General features: G+C 43.1%; 1 protein-coding gene across 3 annotated transcripts in view; it reads right to left on the bottom strand.

The window, feature by feature from the left end:
• Window positions 1-3,065: 3,065 nt before the first annotated feature.
• LOC141126878 (P2Y purinoceptor 2-like) overlaps window positions 3,066-25,054 on the bottom strand; it is a 52,880-nt gene continuing 30,891 nt past the window's right edge. Inside the window, exons 2-4 of one of the 3 annotated variants that reach the window (XM_073612912.1) lie at window positions 8,732-8,897; window positions 6,608-6,638; window positions 3,066-4,497 (exon numbers count right to left, since the gene is read on the bottom strand). In XM_073612912.1, the coding sequence (XP_073469013.1) occupies window positions 3,534-4,481 (948 nt within the window). In that variant the 5' untranslated portion in view covers window positions 4,482-4,497; window positions 6,608-6,638; window positions 8,732-8,897 and the 3' untranslated portion in view covers window positions 3,066-3,533. The remainder of the gene's footprint in view (window positions 4,498-6,607; window positions 6,639-8,731; window positions 8,898-25,054) is intronic. The other 2 variants (XM_073612911.1, XM_073612909.1) reach the window with 2 other exon arrangements.

Raw genomic sequence — 25,054 nt, 5'->3', positions numbered from 1 at the left:
TTAGAAGTTTGTGTGAAGCAAATAGCTTTGTTTGTATGAAGTTTGTATGAAGCACAGAGCTTTGTTTATATGAATTTAGTATGAAGCACAGAGCTTTGTATGAAGTTTGCATGAGCACTAAAGGCCCATAAACACGATCAGACTTTTTGACAACAAACATGCAAATTAACTGTTTTAAGGCAACATCCGACCGTGTGTACGCTCCATCGGACAAACTTTTTCGTTTTTTATCAGACAAATGTTGGCTGTTGGCTAGTCCGATCGCGTGTACACAAAACTATTGGACTTTAGTCCAAAGTACAAACACGTATGCTCAGAACCAATGTAAAAGATCAGACAACAATACAGAAGTTGACCAAAGGGTGGCGCTGGAGAATTGAACTTCCTCTTCTGAAGTGTCGTCAGTAGATTGAAACGTCACTACGTTCGTATTTGTTGCCTAAAAAGTCCTGCCGTGTGTATACAAGTTCATGGCCAACGCCCTTTGGACAGAAATCCACGGAAATTTTGTTTAAAGTCCGATCGTGTTTACTAGGCTATAGGAGGAGGAAGTGTCATTTAAAGAGGAGTTCCACACAATTTCAGAAATTCACCTTATTACCAAGCTGGCATAACATTTTCAAATGGCAATTTTTTATTTTTTTTTTCCTAAGGGAATAAATAATTCCTTTTTAGGTTTCATTTATGTGGCGTTTCCTGTGTCAGCCACCCGCGGGTATCGCCGTCATATCTGGCGGCGCATTGTCTCCTGGGGCGGCGCACTGTCTCCTGGGATCTATAAATCAATCTTCCCAAGAGTCAGTGTGGTTAGCCGCCGCTAATTATCGCGATCTTCAGAAACTGGAAGTGACGCGATGACGCCAGCACCTCTTGGAAGTGTTTATCTTGTTTATCTTTCTTGCCATCACAACGGGGTGGACACTTCCGCCGCCGACGCCCATTGTGATGGCAACGTCGGAAGCTAATGGCGCTGCGCTCAGTATATAATGCGCATGCGCGGGAACAGGCGATGCATGCTGGTAGCTCAGCATGCACCATAACCGGAACTGTCTGCTTGTGGGCTTCCCATGCCCATAGGCAAGATGAAAGCTGCCATCACTAAATTATATGACATAGTTTTTGATTTAAAAGCGGACATCGGGGGATATATAGGATAAAAGAAGCGAGTGTTACATTTTCATTACATAAATGTACGAATTGTAAAAAAAAAACAAAAAAATTAAATCGAGATTGGAACTCCGCTTTAAATTAGGATTGCACTTGAATTTGTAAATTTTTGTTGAAGGCTGGATTTATATATTTTTGGACTGATATTCTATCACAAACATGTTGGTGGTTGGAAGTAATTTTATCACTTTTTAAAATGTATAGGTTTTATTATTATTTTTTGGTTAAGAGGTTCTGTGGAATATGATATTTTTGTGGCTATGCTGGTATATGGTTTAGAACTGGGTGAATAGTGAGTGTTATGCCACATACACACGAGAGGAATGTCCGACAGAAAAGGTCAGACGGAAGCTTTTTATCGTCTATTCCGATCGTGTGTATGCCTCATCTGACTTTTTTTTTTTAAATTCTGACGGACCTAGAAATAGAACATGTTCTAAATATTTCCAATTCCTATTGGAAAACCGATTGTCTGTATGCTGCTCCAGCGGACCAAAAACGACGCATGCTCTGAAGCAAGTACGAGACGGAAGCTATTGGCTACTGGCTATTGAACATCCTTTTTCTAGTCCTGTCGTAAGTGTTGTACGTCACCGCGTTCTGGATGGTCGGACTTTGGTCGGACTTTGATTTGACTTGTGTAGGCAAGACCGCTGGACCGTTGGAGTCCCGTCGGAGAAACCTTCGGAGATTATTCCAACAGCAAAACTATTCGTGTGTATTACACTTATTGCCTTTTACACTTGTGTAATTGAGCACAATGTCATTCAGAATTTTAACAATTGTAAACCTGTGAAAATGTCACCAGACTTGTCCATGCAAACTCAACCTGAACTCCATAGAAGCAGCATTCCAGAACAGCACAGGTTTGTCCAAAATGTAGGTATAACACTTTTATTTTAATATCTTATTGATGCCATCTCAATAATTAATAATAGGATATAACAAAGCTCAGGGCTTTTTTTTTCAAACAATAGGTGCTGGAACTCAACCACGACCCCCCCCCCCCCAAACCCTGTCACATAGTGGGTGTGGTCATATTTCACAAACAGTAGAAGTGTCTTAAAGGGGCATTAAATATCAGGATTGCATTACATACAGAGTGCAGAGTTCATGGGGGTTACAAACAGAGTGCAGAGCTGTCACTTGTAAACACAGAAACCAGACTTCTGTGTTTACAAGTGATTGTGGTGAGCAGGCACCAAAGGGTCTGAACCAGAGGTGGTGGAACTAAGTTCCACCAAGTTCCCCCTGAAAAAAAGCCCTGACAAAGCTATTGTGTGGCCCTCTGGATATGTTGAGGGCCACATTTCTGTTTACTGCCATTCATCTAGGTCTTCTAGGTTATTAAGGTACACTTGTTTAGTGTATTAATGCTTTTAGGGTCTTACATCAATGTAAGTTTTGAAATACCTGGGCTGCTATTATTATTATACAGGATTTATATAGCGCCAACAGTTTGCACAGCACTTTACAATATGATGGCAGACAGTACACTTACAATACAAATCAATACAGGAGGGATCAGAGGGCCCTGCTCGTTAGAGCTTACAATCTGGAAGCCAATTTCCTCCTAAAAGTGCTATTTGCTTGGCTTTCGCTCAATACTTGAAATTACTCAAATGAAACATGACTTTGATGGGTCTCATGGCTGGGCCTACCACCTTCTGAAAGTGCTATTTGCTTGGCTTTCACTCAATACTTGAAATTACTCAAATGAAACATGACTTTGATGGGTCTCATGGCTGGGCCTACCACCTTCTGAAAGTGCTATTTGCTTGGTTTTCGCTCAATACTTGAAATGATTCAAAGGAAACATAACTTTGATGGGTCACGTGGCTGGACCTGCCTTCTCCCAGCTTGATAAATGCCTCCACTCCCTCTAGCTAATCGCTCGATTATATTTAAATTAAAAAAAAAAACGACATTAAAAGCTCCAAATACTTCTGAATCTGCAATCATGGGACACATAGGATCTCAAGTCTTCTATTTGCTAGACTTCAGAGTAGGAAAGTCCATCTTTGGGTGTCCAAGTTGCTGCTTGGGTGATGTGGACACTGCGCATTGGTTGTCCAGCAGTAGAAATTCTCAGAATACTGCATCAGTGTAATGACATTACAGCAAGAGGGGGCAACAAGACTTGCCAGTGGCCGGCATAGACTGAAGCACATGATCAGTCTGCATTACTTGAAGAGATGATGGTGATGGGGTTTCATTTTGCACAGAGATGGGCTTTAATGATCATTTTATCTACCAGTAGTTCAGCTTTAGGTATGGGCCTTATTGGTTGAAAACACAACAGAAATCAAGTCAAAACTTGACTTTGGCTTACTCAAAATATTACCTATTGATGCACAGTCTCTAAGTCAACTTTCTCTTTCTGTCATACTCCTCCTTCTGTTCCTGACTAAGCGGAACCTCCAAACCAAAAAGTACAAGACCGGGTCGATGCAGCTATTGAGGCTGGCAAAAGGTCGCGTGGATTTGTAGGCTGCATTAACGGCATCTAATGTAGAACAGGGGGCAGTGTCCACCTTACGGTAGTAATAGTAGAGTGTACGGGTGACGTGATATGGCAAAAAGCAGGTGATGAAAACCACAAGGACCGTGATAATAATTTTAACCGACTTCCTCTTGGATTTCGATGCCTGTGTGGCAGGCACAGTTGGCGTTAAAAGCACGTAAATCATGAAACTGTTGCAAAGAAGGAGGGCCGTGAAGGGGACACAAAAGAGGAAGACCAAGGTCACCGTATTGAAAACAACAAACTGGTCAAAGAGTTCAATTCTTGCTGTGTCATGGCAAATCCTGCTGTCATCTATTTGGCTGGTGGACACAAAATACAGTATCGGTGACTGAATGCCTATAATGACCACCCAAATAGTAATACAGGCAATCCTTGCGTATCGAATATGGCCCCATTGTAGAAAGCCTATGGGGTAACACACTGCCATAAAACGGTATACACTGATGCAGAGAAGGAAGAGGATACTGCAGTACAGGCTGGTGTAGAAGAGGAAACGGACTAGCTTGCAGAGCGGCTCTGAGAAAGGCCAATCATTGGCTTTGGAGTAATAGTAGGCCAGCAGTGGAAGTGATAAGACGTAGAGGAGGTCTGACAGAGCCAAGTTGAACATAAAAAGTGTGTTCACCTTCCATGGCCGAATTTGGAAGATGAAAATGTACAAGGCGATGATGTTGAGGATGAATCCAAATGCAAAAACAATCGAATAGGCCACGGGCAAAAGGATGTACTTGAAGTCTTCTTCAAATATACATCTGTAGGTCAGATTCCCTTTCACTGAGTCACCCATGAAGTAAACCAAAGGACTGAAACAAAAAAAAAAGAGAAAAATTAAACAAAATACACAAAATATCCCAATGGAATTTAAATTCCAACAGCAGACAAACTTTTTTTTTCATCTTTGATAGAATGGGCAAAAGTAACATCTGTGTTCTTATTGAGGAAATTTCCCCTCACTTCTTGGCAGGGCAGGAAGTGATAGGAAATATCCCAATGAGGCCAAAAGAGAGAAGTTGAAAAGAATTAGAACATCTGACAATGGGATTGAATTACTGGAGAATTTTAAATCTGGTGCAGCTCTGCATGGAAACCAATCAGCTTCCAGATTTTTTGTCCAAGCTTAATTGAACAAGCTGAAGTTAGAAGTTGACCATGCACAGCTGCACCAGATTTTACACTCCTCGGTTTTAGTACATCAAACTCAATGTAAAAAGGTATATGTAAACCCCTAACGATGATGTTCTCTTATTCACTCCTATTTGGTCTGTTAAATATACCACTGAGACCATTTTGTTATAGTTGTTCAGACAGTGCCAAAAATTAGACACTGACAAAAAATTTTTTGTTTTCGTTTCATTCTTTTTTTTTGCTTTTTTCGGAAATTCGAAAATTCGGAAATTATAAAATGTGAAAATTCAGAAATCCGAAAATTCGGATTTTCAAATTTCCAAATTTAAAAATTTTGAATTCTGAATTTCCGTATGTTCGAATTCCGGAATTTCCGAATTTTTGGATTTTCGGAATTCAAAAATCCGAAAAAAAGAAAGAAAATCAGTAAAATTTGAAATAATAACTAACTAATAATAACTAACTATTAAATTATAGGTATTGGAATTTCCTTTCAAATTTGGCTGTTTGTGAACATAACGAATACAAATTTATCTGAAGTTACGAATTATCTGAAATAACGAATGCCATTCGTTTAGATACAGCATTCTTTATTTCAGATGATTTGTAACTTTGGATAAATTCGTACTCATTACGTTCACTAACAGCCAAATTTGAAAGTTATTATTTCAAATTTTCGAATTTTCAGATTTTCATTCTTTTGAATTTTCAGATTTTCATTCTTATTTTTGAATTTTCAAATTTATGAAATTTTGAATTTTCGAATTTCCTAATTTCCAATTTCCGATTTTCCAATTTCCAAAATTTCCTATTTCCGAAATTTCCAATTTCCGAATTTCCAATTTCCAAAATTTTGAATTTCCAAAATTTTGAATTTCCGAAACTTCGAATTTCCGAAACTTCGAATTTCCAAAATTTTGAATTTGCCAAATTCCACATTTCTGAAATTTCAAATTTCTGAAATTCCGAATTTTCTAATTTCCGAAATTTCTAATTTCCGAATTTCCGAAATTTCAAAAATTCTGAAAATTGATAATTCAGAAATTCAGAAATTCAAAATTCGGAAACTCAAAATACGGAAATTTGGAATTAATGAATTTGTCAAAATTCAAAATTCATTAAAAACGAATTCGGAACTAAACAAATTGCACATGTCCACCAAAAATATTCCTTTTGATTCTGCCAGAAATTCAGACTGATGCCTTTTAGCATTGTGCTAGCAATGCCTGTGCACTACAAAACACCTTTGCCCTATGTTTTGGAGAAGATGATTGTTCTTTAGTCCTGGTAAACATCATGTCCCTAGGCGACAACATTGCTCCTCCATAGATAAAGTACACTAAGGCCTGATTCACATCTATGCATTTTTAGTGCTTTTTGCATTTTGCAGATTTGCACTACAGAACATGTTCCAAAGGAAACCATAGGAAATGGACTGTAGTGCAAATCTGCAAAATACAAAAAAGCACAAAAAATACATAGGTGTGAATCAGGCCTAAGTGGGCGTTGTCACCCTAGGGCAGGAAGTGTGTTACTGATTTGTTAAGCTACAATAAAATATATTTTTGTTCTTGGAATCAGATATACTTTAGTTGCTGTTTATGCCTTCTTGTCACCTATGTCTTGTACATGCATCACAGCAAGCATTGAAAAATTCCCCCATTTGGGATCCAGACAAATGCAAAAAAAAAAAACAAAGTCTGAATATAATCAGCTAGTTAACTGCTTATAGACTGCCCGCCCGCATTGTACTGCAGACAGGCGGCTCATATGGGCACAGCGGCTTACCCGTACGTCACTGCCTTCTTCCAGGTTCAGTCTGCGCAAGACAAAGCAGGGACAAGAAACAAACAGATTTTTTGTAAAAAGCAGCACACATTATTACACATATTAACACTTGTTAGACGCACACTTAACCCCTTGATTACCCCGAGAGGTTATCCCCTTCCCAGTCAGTGTCATTAGTACAGTGACAGTGTATGGAATTATCACTGATCACTATATTAGTGTAACTGGTGATCTCAGTGGCAGTTGGTCAGTTTGACTAACTCCCACTCAGTGTCTGTTAGTGTCAGATTGCCCACTGCACTATCACAGTTCACTGTAAGTTGATAATAATCACCATTACTAGTAAGAGAAAAAAACAAAAAAAAACTTTCCAGTTTACTATTTAAACAATAGCTTGTGGACACTATAACTTTCACACAAACCAATCAATATACACTAATTGGGCATGTAGCAAAATACATTTGACGTAACATATGAATAATTATTTTTTAATTGGATGTGTTTTTTTAATAGAAAGTAAAAATATTGTTATTTTCATAATTTCCAGTTTTTTTTTGCTTATATAATAAAAATAATAAAAAAACCCAGTGGTGATCAAATACCATCAAGAGAAAGCTCTATTTGAAAAAAATGGTATAAATTTAATTTGGGTACAGCATTGCATGACCGCGCAATTACCAGTTAAAATAGTACAGTGCTAAATAGCTTTAAAGCGGAGTTCCACCCGAAAGTAGAACGTCCGCTCATCGGATTCCTCCCCCCCTCCGGTGTCACAATTGGCACCTTTCAGGGGGGTGCAGATACCTGTATAATACAGGTATCTGCACCCACTTCCGGGTATAGCTAGCCGCAGCTAGCCGCAAACCCCCCGCCCACCCCCGTTGTGTTGTGGGAAATACACAGTTCCCACAACACAACGGGGACCAGTTTAGACGCGCAGCATGACTCGCGCATGCGCAGTAGGGAACCGGGCAGTGAAGCCGCAACGCTTCACTTCCTGATTCCCTCAGTGAGAATGGCGGCAGCAGCACCCGAGGATCGAGGGACGGTTCGGTCTCGGGTGCCGACATCGCTGGACCCCGGGACAGGTAAGTGTCCTTATTTTAAAAGTCAGCAGCTGCAGTATTAGCAGCTGCTGACATCTAAAAAAAACATTTCAGCGAAACTCCGCTTTATCCACTTAATTAAAGCCTACATCCCTGAACAGAAAGGTATAAAGGTATAGACCGGTGTAGTGCTTGTGTGCCTTTTGGTTTGGTACCCTTCAAAGAACAAGGGTCATTACAGGCTAATTACTCACACTGTTTAAAACATTGGCTACTAATGGTATGGACTGGTCATGAAGGGGGTAAAACCTTCCAGAGCTCAAGTGGTTAAATATTTGGCAAATATGAAGAAGAGCAGAGATAAATAAGGTCCATAAATGGTGGCCATAAGATCTGTATCCATTCTAGATATCCATTTGTGCCGGAAACTGTTAAGCACATAATTGTTTCAAGGTTTGTGTGGAGGCCACCATTGCTGAACTTTCCTTCCTAAAATGCTTTTTTTTAAACTGGCTACCATAATAAATCATTGGTTTCAGTGCTTTCTGGGGCTCTGGCCTAGAACAACTTTGCAGATCGTGAATTACGACTTAAATCTAGCTTTCCTTAGTATCCAGCTCAGATTTTTCCTACATGTTGGTTGGTAGTAAACTCAACGGGAGGAAACAAAAAACTCTCTTTTGTTTCTGTCAAATTGGTCATGGTAGTATCTTACACACACACCAACAATAAATTAGCTATTGTGGTCTGCAACTTTCCTCTGCTTTCCATTCAACTTTATGTTAAATGAAAACCAAGAATAGTAACGTTGGATAAAAGGACATCTTCAATTGATTAGATCTTGTCTGCATGTTCCATCATTCTGTAATGTCCATGGCTAGTTGTAGAAGGGCTCTTGCTGTTGGATGAAGGTGGAGAGCCTCAAGACTGTAGGTAATACCAGTAAGTGCCTCCCTGGTGTACAGTCCACCTGACACACGCTTTACAGGTTCATTTACTGACTGGAAAATATATTACAAAGTTCTAGTTCTGTTTAAAAACAACATGGCATCAGATTATGAACTCCCGTTAAACCAACCTGTGTATGGCTTTACAGGTCTGTGGATTGGCTATCACCTCCAATATCCTTTCTACTTTCCTTGCCTCCCATCCTTTGTATTTGTTTTCAGGCACAACTTTTGAGTACGGACGTGGTTGCCACTTCCATAGGGCTTACATCAATAATGACGTAACGGATCTGCAGACTAAAATACAATAAAAGTGCACAGTGAGTTTTGTAAAGTATTATTCTTAGTTTATGTGTCTTACACTTGGAATAACAAAGTTTTTTCTATATACTTACTAAACTATCACACATTTGAGTCTGTCAATAAATATTCTGCAACCGATTAACAACCATTACCATTAATAAGGAAATTATTGATTTCTTTTGTAAAAAAAAAAAAAAAAGGAGAAAGAGAGAAAGAAACAAATTCTGGGTTTTTCGTATCCCTTGAGACAAGCAGATGTCCTATAAGAAGTTTGTCAACGAATGGATGCCCTTTATTGTGGCAGCAAGGGACCAATAGGCTATTTTAAATGGCGGTGTGAATACATTCTTTGGGCCATTGCAATGGTAAGGATGTGAACATCAAATGTGAGTGATCAGAAAGCAAATGAACAGGTAATTCAGTTCTGTGTGTAGGGCAATGGACAACAACCACTTAATTAAGGCCTACATTCCTGAACAGAAAGTCAAAAGGTAAAGATTGGTGTAGTGCTGTGTGCCTTTTGTGGGGTACCCTTCAAAGTACATGGGTCATTACAGGTTGATTCCTCACACTGTTTAAAACATGGACTACTACTGACCAACCAGTCTACAACAAGGTCTGGTATAATCTCCTTGTAGGCAGGTGCCTACATGGTGGGTTGTTGCTAGTAAGGGAGCATGGGCTGCCCACGTGGGGAAGGGTTAATACTAGTGTAGCACTCTGGAGTTTAGGCAGGGTTGCTCCTCCCAAATTTAGTGCCAGGAATAATTATCCTGGTTGATTGTAAGAGATCTATTTATTTCTCACTAAGTTTGCACTTTTCTCTTCTACCACTAGGTGGCCAGGTACTTGGTGGTACTAGATATGAGAAGGGCAATGCAAGGTCAGGTTATGGGGTATCTCAGCCTATGGGCAGGGGTTTTCTTGAATCCCTTGGCCTGCTGGGAGAACCTATATATTCGTGTAGAGTCAGGTGATCTATATTCTGTGCCGCCTGGGCTGCTAGGTCGGAGATTGGGCCTATCCTGGGCACATCTGGCTGCTAGGCTGTCTGAGGGCCTATCCAGAAGCAAGAGAGCAGCGCAGGGTTGGGACTGCGGCTTGCAGTCCAACCAAAAGTGACGGTTCTGCCGGCCGGAAAAACCTGTCATGGTCAGAGGTAGAGGGGGAAGCTGTCGCCACTACGGGACCAACCACCTTATTACTAGGGACCACCGTGAGTAACTGAAGCAAGTACCAGAGCAGCATTCTCACCAACTGGAGACGGATGACATCTTGCTGGATACCTTTCCCTGCATGGCTGTCCTCCTATCAAAGACTGGGAGTCTGCAAATTGAACTTGCAACTACCTAAGAGTGTCCTGGCCCTAACCTTCTTTTCCCCAAAGGTTTGTTAATAGAAATAAACTCTCTTTTGTATTCAAGAAATGTCTAGCGCACAATGACTTTAATCATCTTGCACCCACCATGCCTCACAACCCACTACACACAGAAGGATGTCAGCTATCTCTGGCCTGGAGGTTCTCATTAGACCGAAGGAGGCCTGGGACCTAGCTACACTGGGTCTGTCAGTTTCCCTGGCTTTTTGGGTTCTGCTCTCCACCCTGGTCAGCCTATAAATTAGGGGAAGGCTGGGCTCAGGAAACAAGTGGGACCACATGGGAAAGGAGAAGAGGGTCCAGAAATAAGATGTAACCTGGAGTAACCCTCGATCACCATCATTGACTGTCATGTAGTGCTGGCAATAGAAGTGTATTGAGATGCCGATCATGGAGTGCTGGTAATAGAAGTGTAGGGAGATGGCTGTCATGTAGTGTTGGTAATAGAGGTGTAGGGAGATGGTGGTCATGTAGTGCTGGTAATAAAGGTGTAGGGAGATGGCGATCATTGAGTGCTGGCAATAGAAGCGTAGGGAGATGGCAGTCATGGAGTGCTGGCCATAGAAGTGTAGGGAGATGGCGATAATGGAGTGCTGGCAATAGAAGTGTAGGGAGATGGTGATCATGGAGTGCTGGCAATAGTAGTGTAGGGAGATGGCAGTCATGGAGTGCTGGCAATAGATGTGTAGGGAGATGACGATAATGGAGTGCTGGCAATAGAAGTGTAGGGAGATGGTGATCATGGAGTTCTGGCAATGGTAGTATAGGGAGATGATGGTCATGTAGTGCTGGCAATATAAGTGTAGGGTGATGGCGATCATGAAGTGCTGGCAATAGAAGTGTAGGGAGGTGGCGATCATGCAGTGCTGGCAATAGACGTGTAGGGAGATGGCGATCATGGAGTGCTGGCAATAGAAGTATAGGGAGATTACAGTCATGGAGTGCCGGCAATAGAAGTGTAGGGAGATAGGGGTCATGTAGTGCTGGCATTAGAAGTGTAGGGAGATGGTGGTCACGTAGTGCTGGCAATGGAAGTGTAGGGAGATGGTGGTCATGTAGTGCTGGCAATAGAAGTGTAGGGAGATGGCGATCTTGGAGTGTTGGCAATAGAAGTGTAGGGAGATGGCGGTCATGTAGTGCTGGCAATAGAAGTGTAGGGAGATAGGGATCATGTAGTGCTGGCAATAGAAATGTAGGGAGATGGTGGTCATGTAGTGCTGGCAATGGAAGTGTAGGGAGATGGTGGTCATGTAGTGCTGGCAATGGAAGTGTAGGGAGATGGTGGTCATGTAGTGCTGGCAATAGAAGGGTAGGGAGATGGCGATCTTGGAGTGCTGGCAATAGAAATGTAGGTAGATGGCGATCTTGGAGTGTTGGCAATAGAAGTGTAGGGAGATGGCGATCTTGGAGTGTTGACAATATAAGTGTAGGGATATGGTGGTCAATGGAATGCTGGCAATAGAAGTGTAGGGAGATGGCTGTCATGGGATGTTGCCAAAAGAAAATATTTAATATGTTTTGGCGGCAAAAGCGGGACCAACTCAACATTAGGTGGGTGGTCGTAAGGTTATGGCTGATGGGTGTATAGTACAATGACTGGGTTTTGTCAGCAGGATCACCAGGTGAAAATAAAGGGAAAAAAAGCCTGAAAAGGGTCTTAGGTTTAGATACAGTTTAACTTACAGGCATACATCAGTTTTGAATGAACTGAACATATTGAATCTATTAGTAAGGGGTTTTACCAGATTATACTTTAATTTTGCACTGAGCAATCCTTAATTATGATCGGATTGTGTAATATTGTCTCTAGTAGCTGGCCTACCCAGATTGTCATTCATATGTCTCAGTCTGTGCCAAGTATTATCACATGGTTCACATGTCCTTGTGAATATCATCTACACCCAGCTCTGCTGCTAATAAAACTACATAATTCAGACGTTCTATTTATAGATAGCTATAGATAGATCATGCAAAAATTTTTAATTAAGGACATAGAATGGTTTTCCCCATCTTAGTGGAAAATTTTGGTGTAGTGTTTACCATGTGACCAGTAGAGTATAACTTAAGCCAACCTTTAATTATCGTACCAACACCCTTAATCTCCTAATAGTATTCAATTAAAGTGTTTGATGGCCAAAACCTTTTTTGTTTCAGATCAGGGCCGGATCTAGCCTGTCTGGTAAGGGACTGTGGTAAAAAAAATTCAAGGAGCCAGTACAATCCCGCTGGTTGAACAAAAAAAAAATGAATGTATGGTCAGCTTTCAAGAGTTGTAACTTGAACCTTTTGATTTAACCGTTACCTCCTGTTTTAGTGAAAACTGTAAAATTTTGGATCTCCTCTTACTTTCCTTGTGTGTGACAATGGGCATCAGGACAAATAGAGAAGGTGAGTCTACCTACCAGGAACGCAAAATGCAATAAAAACCTGATTAATCACTTGCCGACCGACCCATAGTAAAAATATGTAATTACTTATTACTGATGTTAAATAGCTATCGGCCATAATCACTTCTTTTTTTTTTTACTATGGCCGATTCTGTGTAAGATAAAAGTGGACACCACGGGCGGATTCACAGCGGTATCCCTTTTAGAAGGGGCAGGAGGGGTGCCCCCCTCCATCATTTCCCAGTCATTACCAGGCTTACCCAACAGATTGGTGAAACCCGGGAGCGATCCAATGCGCCGTCAGGCTGCATTCACACCTGAATCTGAAATCTGAATCGCAGGCAGATTTGCCGCGATTCTGCCCACGATTTCAAAAGGCCCAGGTGTGAATGACAAATCGCAGAACACACATTTGAGATGCCATTTATTGGCACCTAAAATTGCGGTGTGGTTCTTCTGCGATTGTCTCTCGATAAATGGTGTTGCATTCGCTGCAAACAGCATTGCGTGAGCTATGTCGCCCAAAAGAAGCTTCTGACCTTTTTTGGGGGCGAGAAGCTTCACGCGATGTTAGAAGCTGCTTGACAATCGCGGCAGAACCGCATTGTGATTTCAGGTGTCATAATGGCATCTCAAATGTGCATTCTGGGATTTGTCATTCACACCGGGACATTTTGAAATCGCGGCAAATCTGCTCACTAATCACAATTCAAAATGCTGAGGTGTGAATGCAGCCTTAGCTGGGCATGGAGACAAGTGGGGCCAAGATGGCAGCCACTCGTCTATATGCCCTTGGAGGACCAGAGCGACATCTGACGTCACTTCTGGTTCCCGGGCCATAGTGAATATATAAATATATATATATATATATATATATATATATATATATATATATATATATATATATGTATTTTTTTTAAACAAAAGTTTTAAAAAAATAATGTTTTTTTTTTCTTTTGCTTTTAAAGGTAAATGAGAGATTTGAGGTCTTTTTTGACCCCAGATCTCCCAATAAAGATCTCCTTATTTGGATGTTTACATTCCTTGTAATAGGAATAAAAGTGACAAAAAAATACAAAAAAGGGACAGTGAAAAAATAAAAAATAAGTTGCGCAAGTATATGTAAATAGTGTTCAAACCACACATGTGCAGTAGGCCACGAACGTTAGAGCGAGAGCAATAATTCTAGCACTAAACTTCCTCTGTAAATCTAAACAGGTTACCTGTAAAAAATGTGAAAATGTCTATGGTGATCATGATGTATCGCACTTTGTTGTCATTCCATGAGCATGTCCAATTTTAAAGCATGATGTGTTAGGTATCTATTTTCTCAGCATAACATCATCTTTCATATTATGCAAAAAAAATGGGGTAAATATTGTGTTTTATTTTGTTTTTTATTCATTAAAGTGTATTGTTCCCCAAAAAATTGCGTTTGAAAGACTGCTGCACAAATACTGATTGACATAAAATAGTGCAACAATCGCCATTTTATTCTCTAGGGTCTCTGCTAATATATATATATATATATATATATATATATATATATATATAATTTTCTATCAAAAAATACTGATTAAAACTTTATAACAAAAACTTCCAGAAAAGGCCTGGTCTTCAAGTGGTTACAGACAAAACAATAGACTATACATATACTTCAAACTCACAGAAGAGAAAAGAAAAAGAAAAAATACTCTGTGTTCCTGTAGGGATTAGTGCTCTGGGCTGCTTTCAGGATTTTACTGAAATACCTCATTCAGGAAAATAATGCATTATGGCCACTAGATGGAGCTGATGATCATAGTAAATAAACATATTAGACACATTAACAGGGATTGTTTGTAATGGCTTTGTGAATGCTGTGACATTCGCACAGAAAATTAAATTTTTTATAAATAGACCCCCAAGAGTAACCCCCAAGAGTTTATTGCCTGGTAACTGTAAGTCACAAGACTGTAAGTTTCCAGGCACATGTTCATGTTACCATTCCTCAATTCTAATTCCGTGTACACACGGTCGGACTTGCCAATGGGATAACCTCTGTCGGCATTTCCGAAGGAAAAATTTAGAACATGTTCTATATCTGAGTCTGTCGGAAATTCCGACAGAAAAAGTCAGATGGGGCATACACACGGTCGGAAAAGCTTCCATCTGACTTTATCTGTCGGAAATTCCGACCGACCGTGTACGCGGCATTATATCACTTTTTTACCCTCTCGGGTGTTGAAGCCTTTGGGAATGAGCCAGTAGAAAGGGTTCTGCCCAAGTGGTCACGTAGGCAGAGTGAGTGACATTGCCGTTTGTTTAGAGCGGATGTGAAGCAATTGATGGCTGTGCTTCATTTTGAAAGCACCACCCTCTCAAGAAGCATTCCAGCAAGCACTGAAAAATTGCTCAAAGACTTAGAGGCAGTGGCGGCCCGTCCATACGGGGCCCAGGGGTGACGCCTCCCTAATCCATGCGCCCGGCCTATAATCTACAAGCAGGGCGCCGGACGCATGGATTCCAATGGGTTTTTTTTTTTGAAGCACGTGATGAGAGCCGGAGGCTATAATTGGCTTTAAAAAGGGTGGACTCGGGGCGCAGAGCACTGTGCCCCAAGCCCACAAACTTGTGACAATAGCAAATTAATATTGGCTATTGTCTTCCTACTTCTCCTCCCATCCAATCAGGAAGCAGGTCCAGAGACCCGATTGGCTGAGAGAAGAAGCACGGGCTTCCATTCCATCCTCCCATCCGGTTTGGTGTGCTGCAAGCCATCCAGGTGCGCCTGTCACTTTGGCTCAGCTCTTCTAGTCTCTGATCCCGCTTCCCGCAGGGGTAAGTGCGGGGCTGGTGAAGCAGACGGACGAACAAGCAATTGGGGGGGGGGGGTTTGGGTGGGAGATCGACCGACCGGGGGGGTGGCAGGTGGTTTGTTTGCTGCCCCCCCAAATGGAGCATCAGCCGCCACTGCTTAGGGGTCCTATTTATAAAACATTTAATGCACATATGTCAGAAGTATTTATGCACGCTGAACAAAATTTTTCTAAGTGCTAGTTCATACCAGATGCAGTCCAGTGTGTTTTTTTTTCCTGCATGAATAATGCAGGCACAGTGTTTTCCATGTATTCCGATGGCCCTGGTTCTCACCAGTGCAGTCAGTTCCAGTCAGTTGCCGGTGCAGAAAAAAAAAGTAGAACATTTTGCAGTTTTTATGCACAGAACTATACTGGAACACAGCAAAACGTATCAAAAACGAACCGGAACTGTTTGTGGTATGAACTGTACGCAAAAACTCATCCGAAACGTAGTGCATTTTTGGTGTGAACTGGCCCATAAAGATTAATGCCTGTATCTTCAGCTCCATCTAGTGGCAAAAATGCAGTATATTGTTTTCAGAAACACCTCAATGAGGAAAACTGCACCACATTTTAGCCACTAGATGGGGGTGATATTTCATTCAGCATGCACAAAACCTTCTGACATTCGTGCAACGAATGCTTTATAAACAGACTTAGACTGCGTTTCATAAAATCCTGTGAATTACAACTTGCCTATTGCTTATTACAATAATACATTTCTGCTGGGAGATATACAGAAACCAAAGCATTAGCATGACAGTCGGACAGCTTACTGGGAGAAGAGATAAATATATATATATATATAAATATATATAAGATAATAAAATAGCATCACCAATAAAAGTATATACATTTAGGTTATGTAGTTTTCTTCTGAGCAGCACCAGAACCTGTATCAATGGTTAGACTGAGGGCAGAATTGCAAGGCATTGTTACCGTGGGACAGGAATACATTGGGGGAGATTTACAAAAACTGATGAACGCAGAATCTGGTGCAGTTGTGCCATTGCTTCAGTGCGCATGTGCCAATGACGTTGGCACATGCAGATACAGGGGATATCTCCTAAACTGTGCAGGTTTAGAAGATATCTGGGGTAGCTACAGGTAAGCCTTATTATAGGCTTACCTATAGCAAAAAGTGGTCTGTAAGGGTTTACAACCACTTTAATATCTGAAGGTGTGTGCTAGTATATATTTGAGCTGGTGTGACAGTCGTGGGAGCACCATGGCACAGCGTGGAGCATGATGATTGTTCTCTTCCAGGCAGTCTGCCAGTTGGAGAGTTTGATAATCCAAATATAAATCTTTGGATCTGACATTCTCAACACTGGAAAAACTAACACGGCTTAGGTCAAACCCTAAGAGAAACTTCTGATAACCTATCACACAGGTCTATGAACTGTTTTTTACCCATTATGCTGCAATCTCTATGCTGGCCATGCACATGGCAATTTGATAGAGATCTTAAAGTGGAAGTTCAGCCAAAAAATTTTCTAACGCTAAACCCACTCTCAGCCACATTCTAAAACAAATCTATCTAACCCTGTGTAGCGGTCTCCCCGAACCTCCAGAGGCCTGGTGGTGACCCCCACAGTCAGGGAGGGCTGACATTCCTCCTCAGGGTGCAGCTTACTAGGCATGGTGGGTGTTGTGCAAGATGAAAAATTGGGCGCCGGTCACTTTTAACCACTTCAATACCAGGCACTTATACACCTTCCTGCCCAAGCCAATTTTCAGCTTTCTGCGCTGTCGCTGTTTAAATGACAATTGCGCGGTCATGCTACACTGTACTCAAACAAAATTTTTATCATTTTGTTCCCATAAATAGAGCTTTCTTTTGGTGGTATTTGATCACCTCTGCGGTTTTTATTTTTTGCTAAACAATTAAAAAAATACCGAAAATGTTGAAAAAAATAAAAGTTTTGCTTTTGTTTCTGTTATAAAATTTTGTAAGTAAGTACGTTTTCTCCTTCACTGATGGGCACTGAGAAGGCGGCACCGATGAGGTGGCACCAATGAGCGGGCACTGACAGGCATGGACGATGGGCACTGATATGCGGCACTGGTAGGTGACACTGGTGGGTACTCATGGGTGGCACTGGTGGGCACTAATGGGCACTGATAGGTGACACTGATGGGCACTGGAAGGCTGCAAAGATGGGTACTTATGGGTGGCACTGATAGGCAGCACTGCTGGGAACTGATGGGCACTGATGGAAATTGATACGTGGCACTGATGGGCACTGATACGCGGCATTGATAGGCATCCCTGGTGGTACTGGTAGTGGTAGGCATTGTGAGTGGGCACTGATTGGCAGCTGCCTGGGCATTGATTGGCAGCTGCCTTGGCACAGATTTGCATTTCCCTGGTGGTCTAGGGGGGGCATACCTGGTGGTCCAGTGTGGATGGCCATCCTGGTGGTCCTGGGCGGCATGATGGTAGTCCTGGGCGGGATCCGAGGGGGGGGGGCTGTGCTGATAAACAATTAGCACAGACCTGCCCTGTCAGGAGAGCCGCTGATCGGCTCTCCTCTACTTGCATCTGTCAGACGTGAGTGTGGAAAAGCCAATCAACGGCTCTTCCTGTTTACATCGTGATCAGCCGTGATTGGACACATCTGATCACGTGGTAAAGAGTCTCCGTCGGAAGCTCTTTACCGAGATCGGTGTAGTGGTGTGTCAGACTGACCCTGGGCACGCGGTGGCTGTTATCCTGCAGGACATCATATGACACCCAGTCAGGATAACTGAACCACCGCCCGGCCGTCATTCTGCTATAGGCTGGGCGGGAAGTGGTTAAAAATGAACAAAGAGGTTTTTATTTCTCTTAACAGGAACAGGTGGGAGAGAGGTTTTAGGGCACATGACACCCTTAAGCAAATACAAAGGTAAATAAGCAGACTCCTTGGACAAAAATAGAACTAGGCAGACAGCATACAGGTAAAGGTCCTTTAAGCTCAATGCAGCGATCAGTAGCTTGTAGTAACTGCTGTCCCCTTTAGCAACAACTTTACTCACAGTATCCCACTGTAGATCTTCACGCCCAACTCATAACATCCCATTGTAGATCCTCAAGCTCAGCTCGCAGTATCCCACTGGACTTCTTGGACTCTCAGCTACCTGCTGGATCCCTCAAGCATAACTCACAGCTACCTGCTGGGTTCCTCGGACTCACAGCTACTCGGTGGATCCCTCAAGCTTTACTCACAGCTACCCGCTGCACTTCTCTTCAAGCTTTACTTACAGCTATCCGCTGTACTCCTTCAAGCTTTACTCACAGCTACCCACTGTACTCCTTCAAGCTTTACTCACAGCTATCCGCTGTACTCCTTCAAGCTTTACTCACAGCTATCCACTGTACTCCTTCAAGCTTTACTCACAGCTACCCACTGTACTCCTTCAAGCTTTACTCACAGCTATCCGCTGTACTCCTTCAAGCTTTACTCACAGCTACCCACTGTACTCCTTCAAGCTTTACTCACAGCTACCCGCTGTACTCCTTCAAGCTTTACTCACAGCTACCCACTGTACTCCTTCAAGCTTTACTCACAGATACCCGCTGTACTCCTTCAAGCTTTACTCACAGCTACCTGCTGTATTCCTGGAATTCCACTGAAGCTTTCTCACTTACTTCACCGTTCCCGGCTGAAGCGTTTACTCTGATACTCCTTCAGAACTCCATCCCTTCTAAACTTGCCTCCAGCAACAGGAGTGGTCGTCTCTCTGGCAACTGCTTCTCCTTTACCTCTGGCAACGATCAGGCTCCCCTCGGGCCAAGCCTCTTTACATGTGGTTAGCCCCCAGGCTTCAGGCCTACACCTCTGCTGCTGCTCCACACATACCCTCCCAGGCCGCAGCCTGGGTGGAAAGAACCCCGATCACCTGACTCCTTTCAAACAAATAGATTATCCCAGCATGCTCAGCGGCCAAGGAAACTCCTGCTATTTGGCTGAGACAAGATATTCACCCATAACCTGAATTCACTATGATCTATCAGCCTAATGCTAAAGGCAACAGCACCACCTATTGACAGAAGAGAGAGATCCAAATTAAACTCAAGCTTAGGAAAGAAACCAGATGATCAAAGACTACAAATCAGCCAGGCTAGTTACCACCTAGCACAACTAAATTTACTAGCAGCCCTGTTTAGGACCAGGGTGCTATATTTGTAAAGAAAAAAATTGCAATACATATCTTTTATAAAGCTTATCCAGCCCGGTCTCCAGCAGTGGATGCCATGTACAGTAGAGAACCGACAATGGCTGGGAAAAAACATCACCCATAGACTTACTATGTGGGCTTCCGTTGTCGGCTGCCTCTCCTGCACACTCTCTCACACTGGAGCCACCGCTGACAGCTCAGCATGGGACCGGACCAGAGTGGTTGCAGAACAGGTAAGTATAGCGATTTCTTCTTTATAGGGTTAGATAGATTAGGTTTAGAATGTGGCTGCGAGTAGGTTTAAGGTTAGTTAGGTTTTGGCTAAACTTCTACTTTAGAGTTTTGACTCCACACTAGGAATTGCAAATGTGATTGCAAGATATTGCCAGAAACTAAGCAATTTATCATCCATGAGTTTCATAAACTACTAGAATTCAGTCAGTTGTGAAGCTGAACCTAGGCAATTAATTGACAGTTTTAAAGGATAAGTTCACCTTTTAAAAATAAATAAATAACTGCAGATTTTTGTGCCTGGAAACCATTGCAACAGCGATCAGCAGATTGCTGATGCTATGCAGGTCTCCTGCAGAATGTCAGTGTAAGCTGGCTGCCCGTACATCGTACATACAGGAGGTTACACAATGACAGGAAGAATCAATGAACTACCACAGTGCTCAACTGCGCCATGGTAGTTCATTGGGAACTACAAGCCATCAGACGCAAAGGCTGTTGGTAGTTGTAGTTCATTCATTCACAGAATACTGGGGCAAATTTTCTTTAGCTTGTGGCAGCGAGCCGGGGGGGAGGGGGAGAAGATCCCCCACTCTCTGCCAAATCGGGGGATCAAGAGGGTGTGGGATCCGGTACATTTATAACATGTTACACCTGAATTTGGGTGTAACATGTAACATGTTACAAAAGGTGAACTTATACTTTAACCACTCCACTGACTTCCACTAGCTCAACATAAAAAAATTCAAATACCAATTATAACATATTAAGCCTTCCACAACTCTTCCTCCAATTACATCACCATCCTTATCTCAAACTATCACCCAATATGTCTTCTCCTCTCCCCCTTAAGACCTCCTTCTCTCTAGATCTCCCGTCACCTCCTTGCCTTCAGGACTTCTCCAGAGTCTCCCACAATCTCTGGAAATCCCTACCCTAAATCCCACTTTGTCTGCCTTTAGAAAATCCCTGAAAACTCATCTATTCGGGGAAGCCTACGCCACGTCCACCTAAAAACTAAACTTTGACTATCTCAACCAGCTCACTCACAGCTATTTTCACTTCCTCCCTATTTTAGATTGTAAGCTCCACTAGCAGGGTCCTCCTAATTCTATTGTTTCAAATTGTATCTATACTCTCTCTCTTTATTTTGTAAAGCACTGCAGTAAACTAGGTGTTGAGGGGGAGGGACCAGATGGAGTGATAGCCAGCAATGAGCAATGGGGGCATTGGTGGTAGGGTTACTAGAATACCTAAACATAAGGTAAGTAAACCCAATTGCAGTCTCGTAACAACCAACAAGGAAATAGTGTGCAACAGGACAAAATTAGGAGGCATGTACACAAATGCTAGAAGTCTAGCTAAAAAAATGGGACAACTGGAACTGATAATTTACAAGGAGGATTTAGATTTCTTGGGAATTTCAGAAACTTGACTGGCTGGCAACCATCCAGGGGTATTCCTAATGTCGTAGGACAGGGAGAGTAGGAGAGGTAGAGGGTGTGACGAACGCGGGTGTCAGATCCCTGCCCTCCTCGCTAACTCGCGACAAAGGACCGGCCAACCTCACACCACGCTGTCACTTATGTAACAATGCCACTCTCAGCTGCGCCCAGCACAAAGATTTTCCAGCTTGCAGGACCACAATCTAGGTGCGAGCAGCCTGAGAGCGGTTGTCACTGGGCTAATTACACAATTAACCCTTTAACTGCCACCACCCCCGTTTAAAAGACCGAGCCGGGGGAGACTCGTAATTTTGCAATACCAATTATAATTTTAGAATAAGCGTCTGCCACACACACTGTCACCACAGACAGGTCTGCTCAGAGTCTTACTCTACAACAGTAGCGCCCTTCAAGAGGCAGGTTTGTTTATAGCTTGCATTAGGAGCTTTAGAGACAAGGTTAACACTTTTCAACATAAGGGTTTATTATGAAAAGGTCAAAGTTGATGCAAATAAAATATTTACAGAAAAAAGATGTTTCAAAAGATAAAGACAATATACAGCCACAAAGCAATAAGGTAGAATTGGGAAGGAAGGATACTTGCAATTAATGTCCGAGGGTTGATCAGAGTTCGATCGATGAGCTAGGTCATTGGTTCTCGACTTGGCAGATGTTTCTTCTTGGATGGTAAAAGGAGAACTCCCCATTGTCTTGGCATCTCCTCTTTTCTGTCAAATCAGAAGGGGTGTTGACAGCGACCAGTAACCAATCATCTGGTCAGCTGGTGTAGGGGTTGGTTGCTGGGAGGTGTCTACACTCATGACCACGTCCCAGGTACATTTTGTAATACATGTTCATATATCTGCATCTATAGGGTTTACAGACTCCAAATATCCATATTATTATTCAACTTGAGATTTCCTTCAAAACAAGTCTAAACATGCCATATCTATAACGTATAGCCTGCTTTGGAGGAATAAGTGGTCCCAGGGGTTTCCCATATGACCTGACATAGGGGTGTCTGGACTTGAAACGTTCCATATTATCTGAGGAAGCTAAATATATCCAGATTATGTCTGTGCTATTACTAAGTCAGAAGTTATGAAACATGCTGAAATTTCATACTTATTCTAGGGAGGTGTAGTCAGAAGACTTTACGACCGAGGCCTGTTTGTTCTCTGAGTGGGGAGGGTGACAGTTTTACGACAGGCCTGAACACTGCCCTTACAACAAATGTTTTCCTACTGACTTAGCCTGCTCTGTTTTCTCTGTTGAGATAACCTTTTCTGTTGAACTTAAAAAGCTTTGAATTCCTAAGGTGGGGAAGACGGAGTTCAGAGTTCTCTGTGAGGTTACATGGTTAGCAAAACTGTCATGGCTACTTCCACACAAGATGGCAGCTAGCTACAGCTTGTCATGTCCCCTACTTGATATCGTTACACCTCCCCCCTTAGGTGGTTGCATGGGAGGGAACTACAATTTCCCTCCTGACGCAACCGACTCCTGCGGGCTCGGCTTGTCGTGACAGCCCATCAGCATTGCCATGGGCGCTGCCTTTCTTATGCTGGATGGTGAAATCGTATTGCTGAAGAATTAGGCTCCACCGAAGTAGTTTGCCATTCTCCCCAGCAACACGATTTAGCCAGCTCAAGGGATTGTGATCTGTGATCACAGTGAAGTGCCGTCCATAAAGGTACGTTTGTAACTTCTGGAGAGCCCACACGATCGCAAGACACTCCTTTTCGATCGTGGCATATGCTACTTCCCTGGGAAGCAGCTTCCTGCTCAGGTAGAGGATGGGATGCTCCTCTCCGGCCTCGTCCACCTGGCTCAGGACTGCACCCAATCCAAAGGCAGAGGCATCCGTCTGCACAAGGAAACGGCGGGTGAAGTCTGGAGCCTGCAGCACAGGTGCGCTGGCCAGCGCCCCCTTCAAGGCCTGAAATGCCTGCTCACATTCTGGTGTCCAAGACACCTCCTTGGGCAGTTTCTTTTTGGTTAGGTCAGTCAGAGGTTTGGCCAGGCTACTATAGTTACATACAAATTTCCTATAGTAGCCAGCGGTCCCCAAGAAAGACATAACCTGCTTTTTGGTTTGAGGGGTAGGCCAGGCCAGGATGGCCTCAACCTTCCCTGTCTCGGGTTTCAGGGTACCTCCTCCTACCTGGTGTCCCAAGTACTGCACATCAGTCATGCCAATCTGACACTTACTGGGTTTGACAGTCAGATTGGCGGCTGTCAGTTGGTCTAGGACCTGTGACAGGTGCACCAGGTGTTCTTCCCAGGTAGGGCTGAACACGGCGATGTCATCCAAGTAGGCTACGGCAAAGGTTTCCAGCCCCTCCAGTAAGTCATTCATGACTCTCTGGAAGGTAGCTGGGGCATTCTTCATCCCAAACGGCATGACGGTAAACTCGAACAATCCGAATGGGGTGATGAAGGCCGACTTTTCCCGAGCCTCAGGGGCCAGAGGAATTTGCCAGTACCCCCTGCTCAGATCCATGATTGTTATATAACGGGCGGCCGCCAGCCTATCTAACAACTCATCAATCCGGGGCATGGGGTAGGCATCTGCAGTAGTGATGGCATTCAGCTTCCGGTAGTCCACACAGAACCTGGTCGTCTGGTCCTTTTTGGGGACCAAGACTACTGGGGACGCCCAGGCACTGTGGGACTTCTGAATCACCCCCAGCTGCAGCATTTCCTCCACCTCCCTTTTCATGTCGGCCAGCACCTCCAGGGAGACGCGATAGGCCGACTGTTTAATGGGGGGATGTGCCCCGGTGTCCACCTGGTGGACAGCGAGGTGTGTCCTCCCAGGTTTTCCCGTAAACCTGCTACCATGTACTGCCAGCACTCGCTTCAGTCCAGGTACCTGGGTGGGGGTAAGATTGGAGTTTACCAGGAGTTCTGAGTCTACCTCCCTGGTGTCTGCTAGCAGGTCCAGAAGTGGATCAGCCTCCTCGGGCTCTGGCCTGCTGCAAACCGGCATGACATAGGCCGTGCGCTCATGATGGGCTTTGATCATGTTAACATGAATGGCCTTCTATCCCACTGCTGCCACCAATATGTGACGAACGCGGGTGTCAGATCCCTGCCCTCCTCGCTAACTCGCGACAAAGGACCGGCCAACCTCACACCACGCTGTCACTTATGTAACAATGCCACTCTCAGCTGCGCCCAGCACAAAGATTTTCCAGCTTGCAGGACCACAATCTAGGTGCGAGCAGCCTGAGAGCGGTTGTCACTGGGCTAATTACACAATTAACCCTTTAACTGCCACCACCCCCGTTTAAAAGACCGAGCCGGGGGAGACTCGTAATTTTGCAATACCAATTATAATTTTAGAATAAGCGTCTGCCACACACACTGTCACCACAGACAGGTCTGCTCAGAGTCTTACTCTACAACAGTAGCGCCCTTCAAGAGGCAGGTTCGTTTATAGCTTGCATTAGGAGCTTTAGAGACAAGGTTAACACTTTTCAACATAAGGGTTTATTATGAAAAGGTCAAAGTTGATGCAAATAAAATATTTACAGAAAAAAGATGTTTCAAAAGATAAAGACAATATACAGCCACAAAGCAATAAGGTAGAATTGGGAAGGAAGGATACTTGCAATTAATGTCCGAGGGTTGATCAGAGTTCGATCGATGAGCTAGGTCATTGGTTCTCGACTTGGCAGATGTTTCTTCTTGGATGGTAAAA

This window comes from Aquarana catesbeiana, linkage group LG02 (genome assembly GCF_042186555.1).
Source record: "Aquarana catesbeiana isolate 2022-GZ linkage group LG02, ASM4218655v1, whole genome shotgun sequence".
In the NCBI taxonomy this organism is placed as follows: Eukaryota; Metazoa; Chordata; class Amphibia; order Anura; family Ranidae; genus Aquarana; species Aquarana catesbeiana.
Note: the sequence above shows the minus strand (reverse complement) of the source record. Positions and strands in the feature narration are given on the sequence as shown.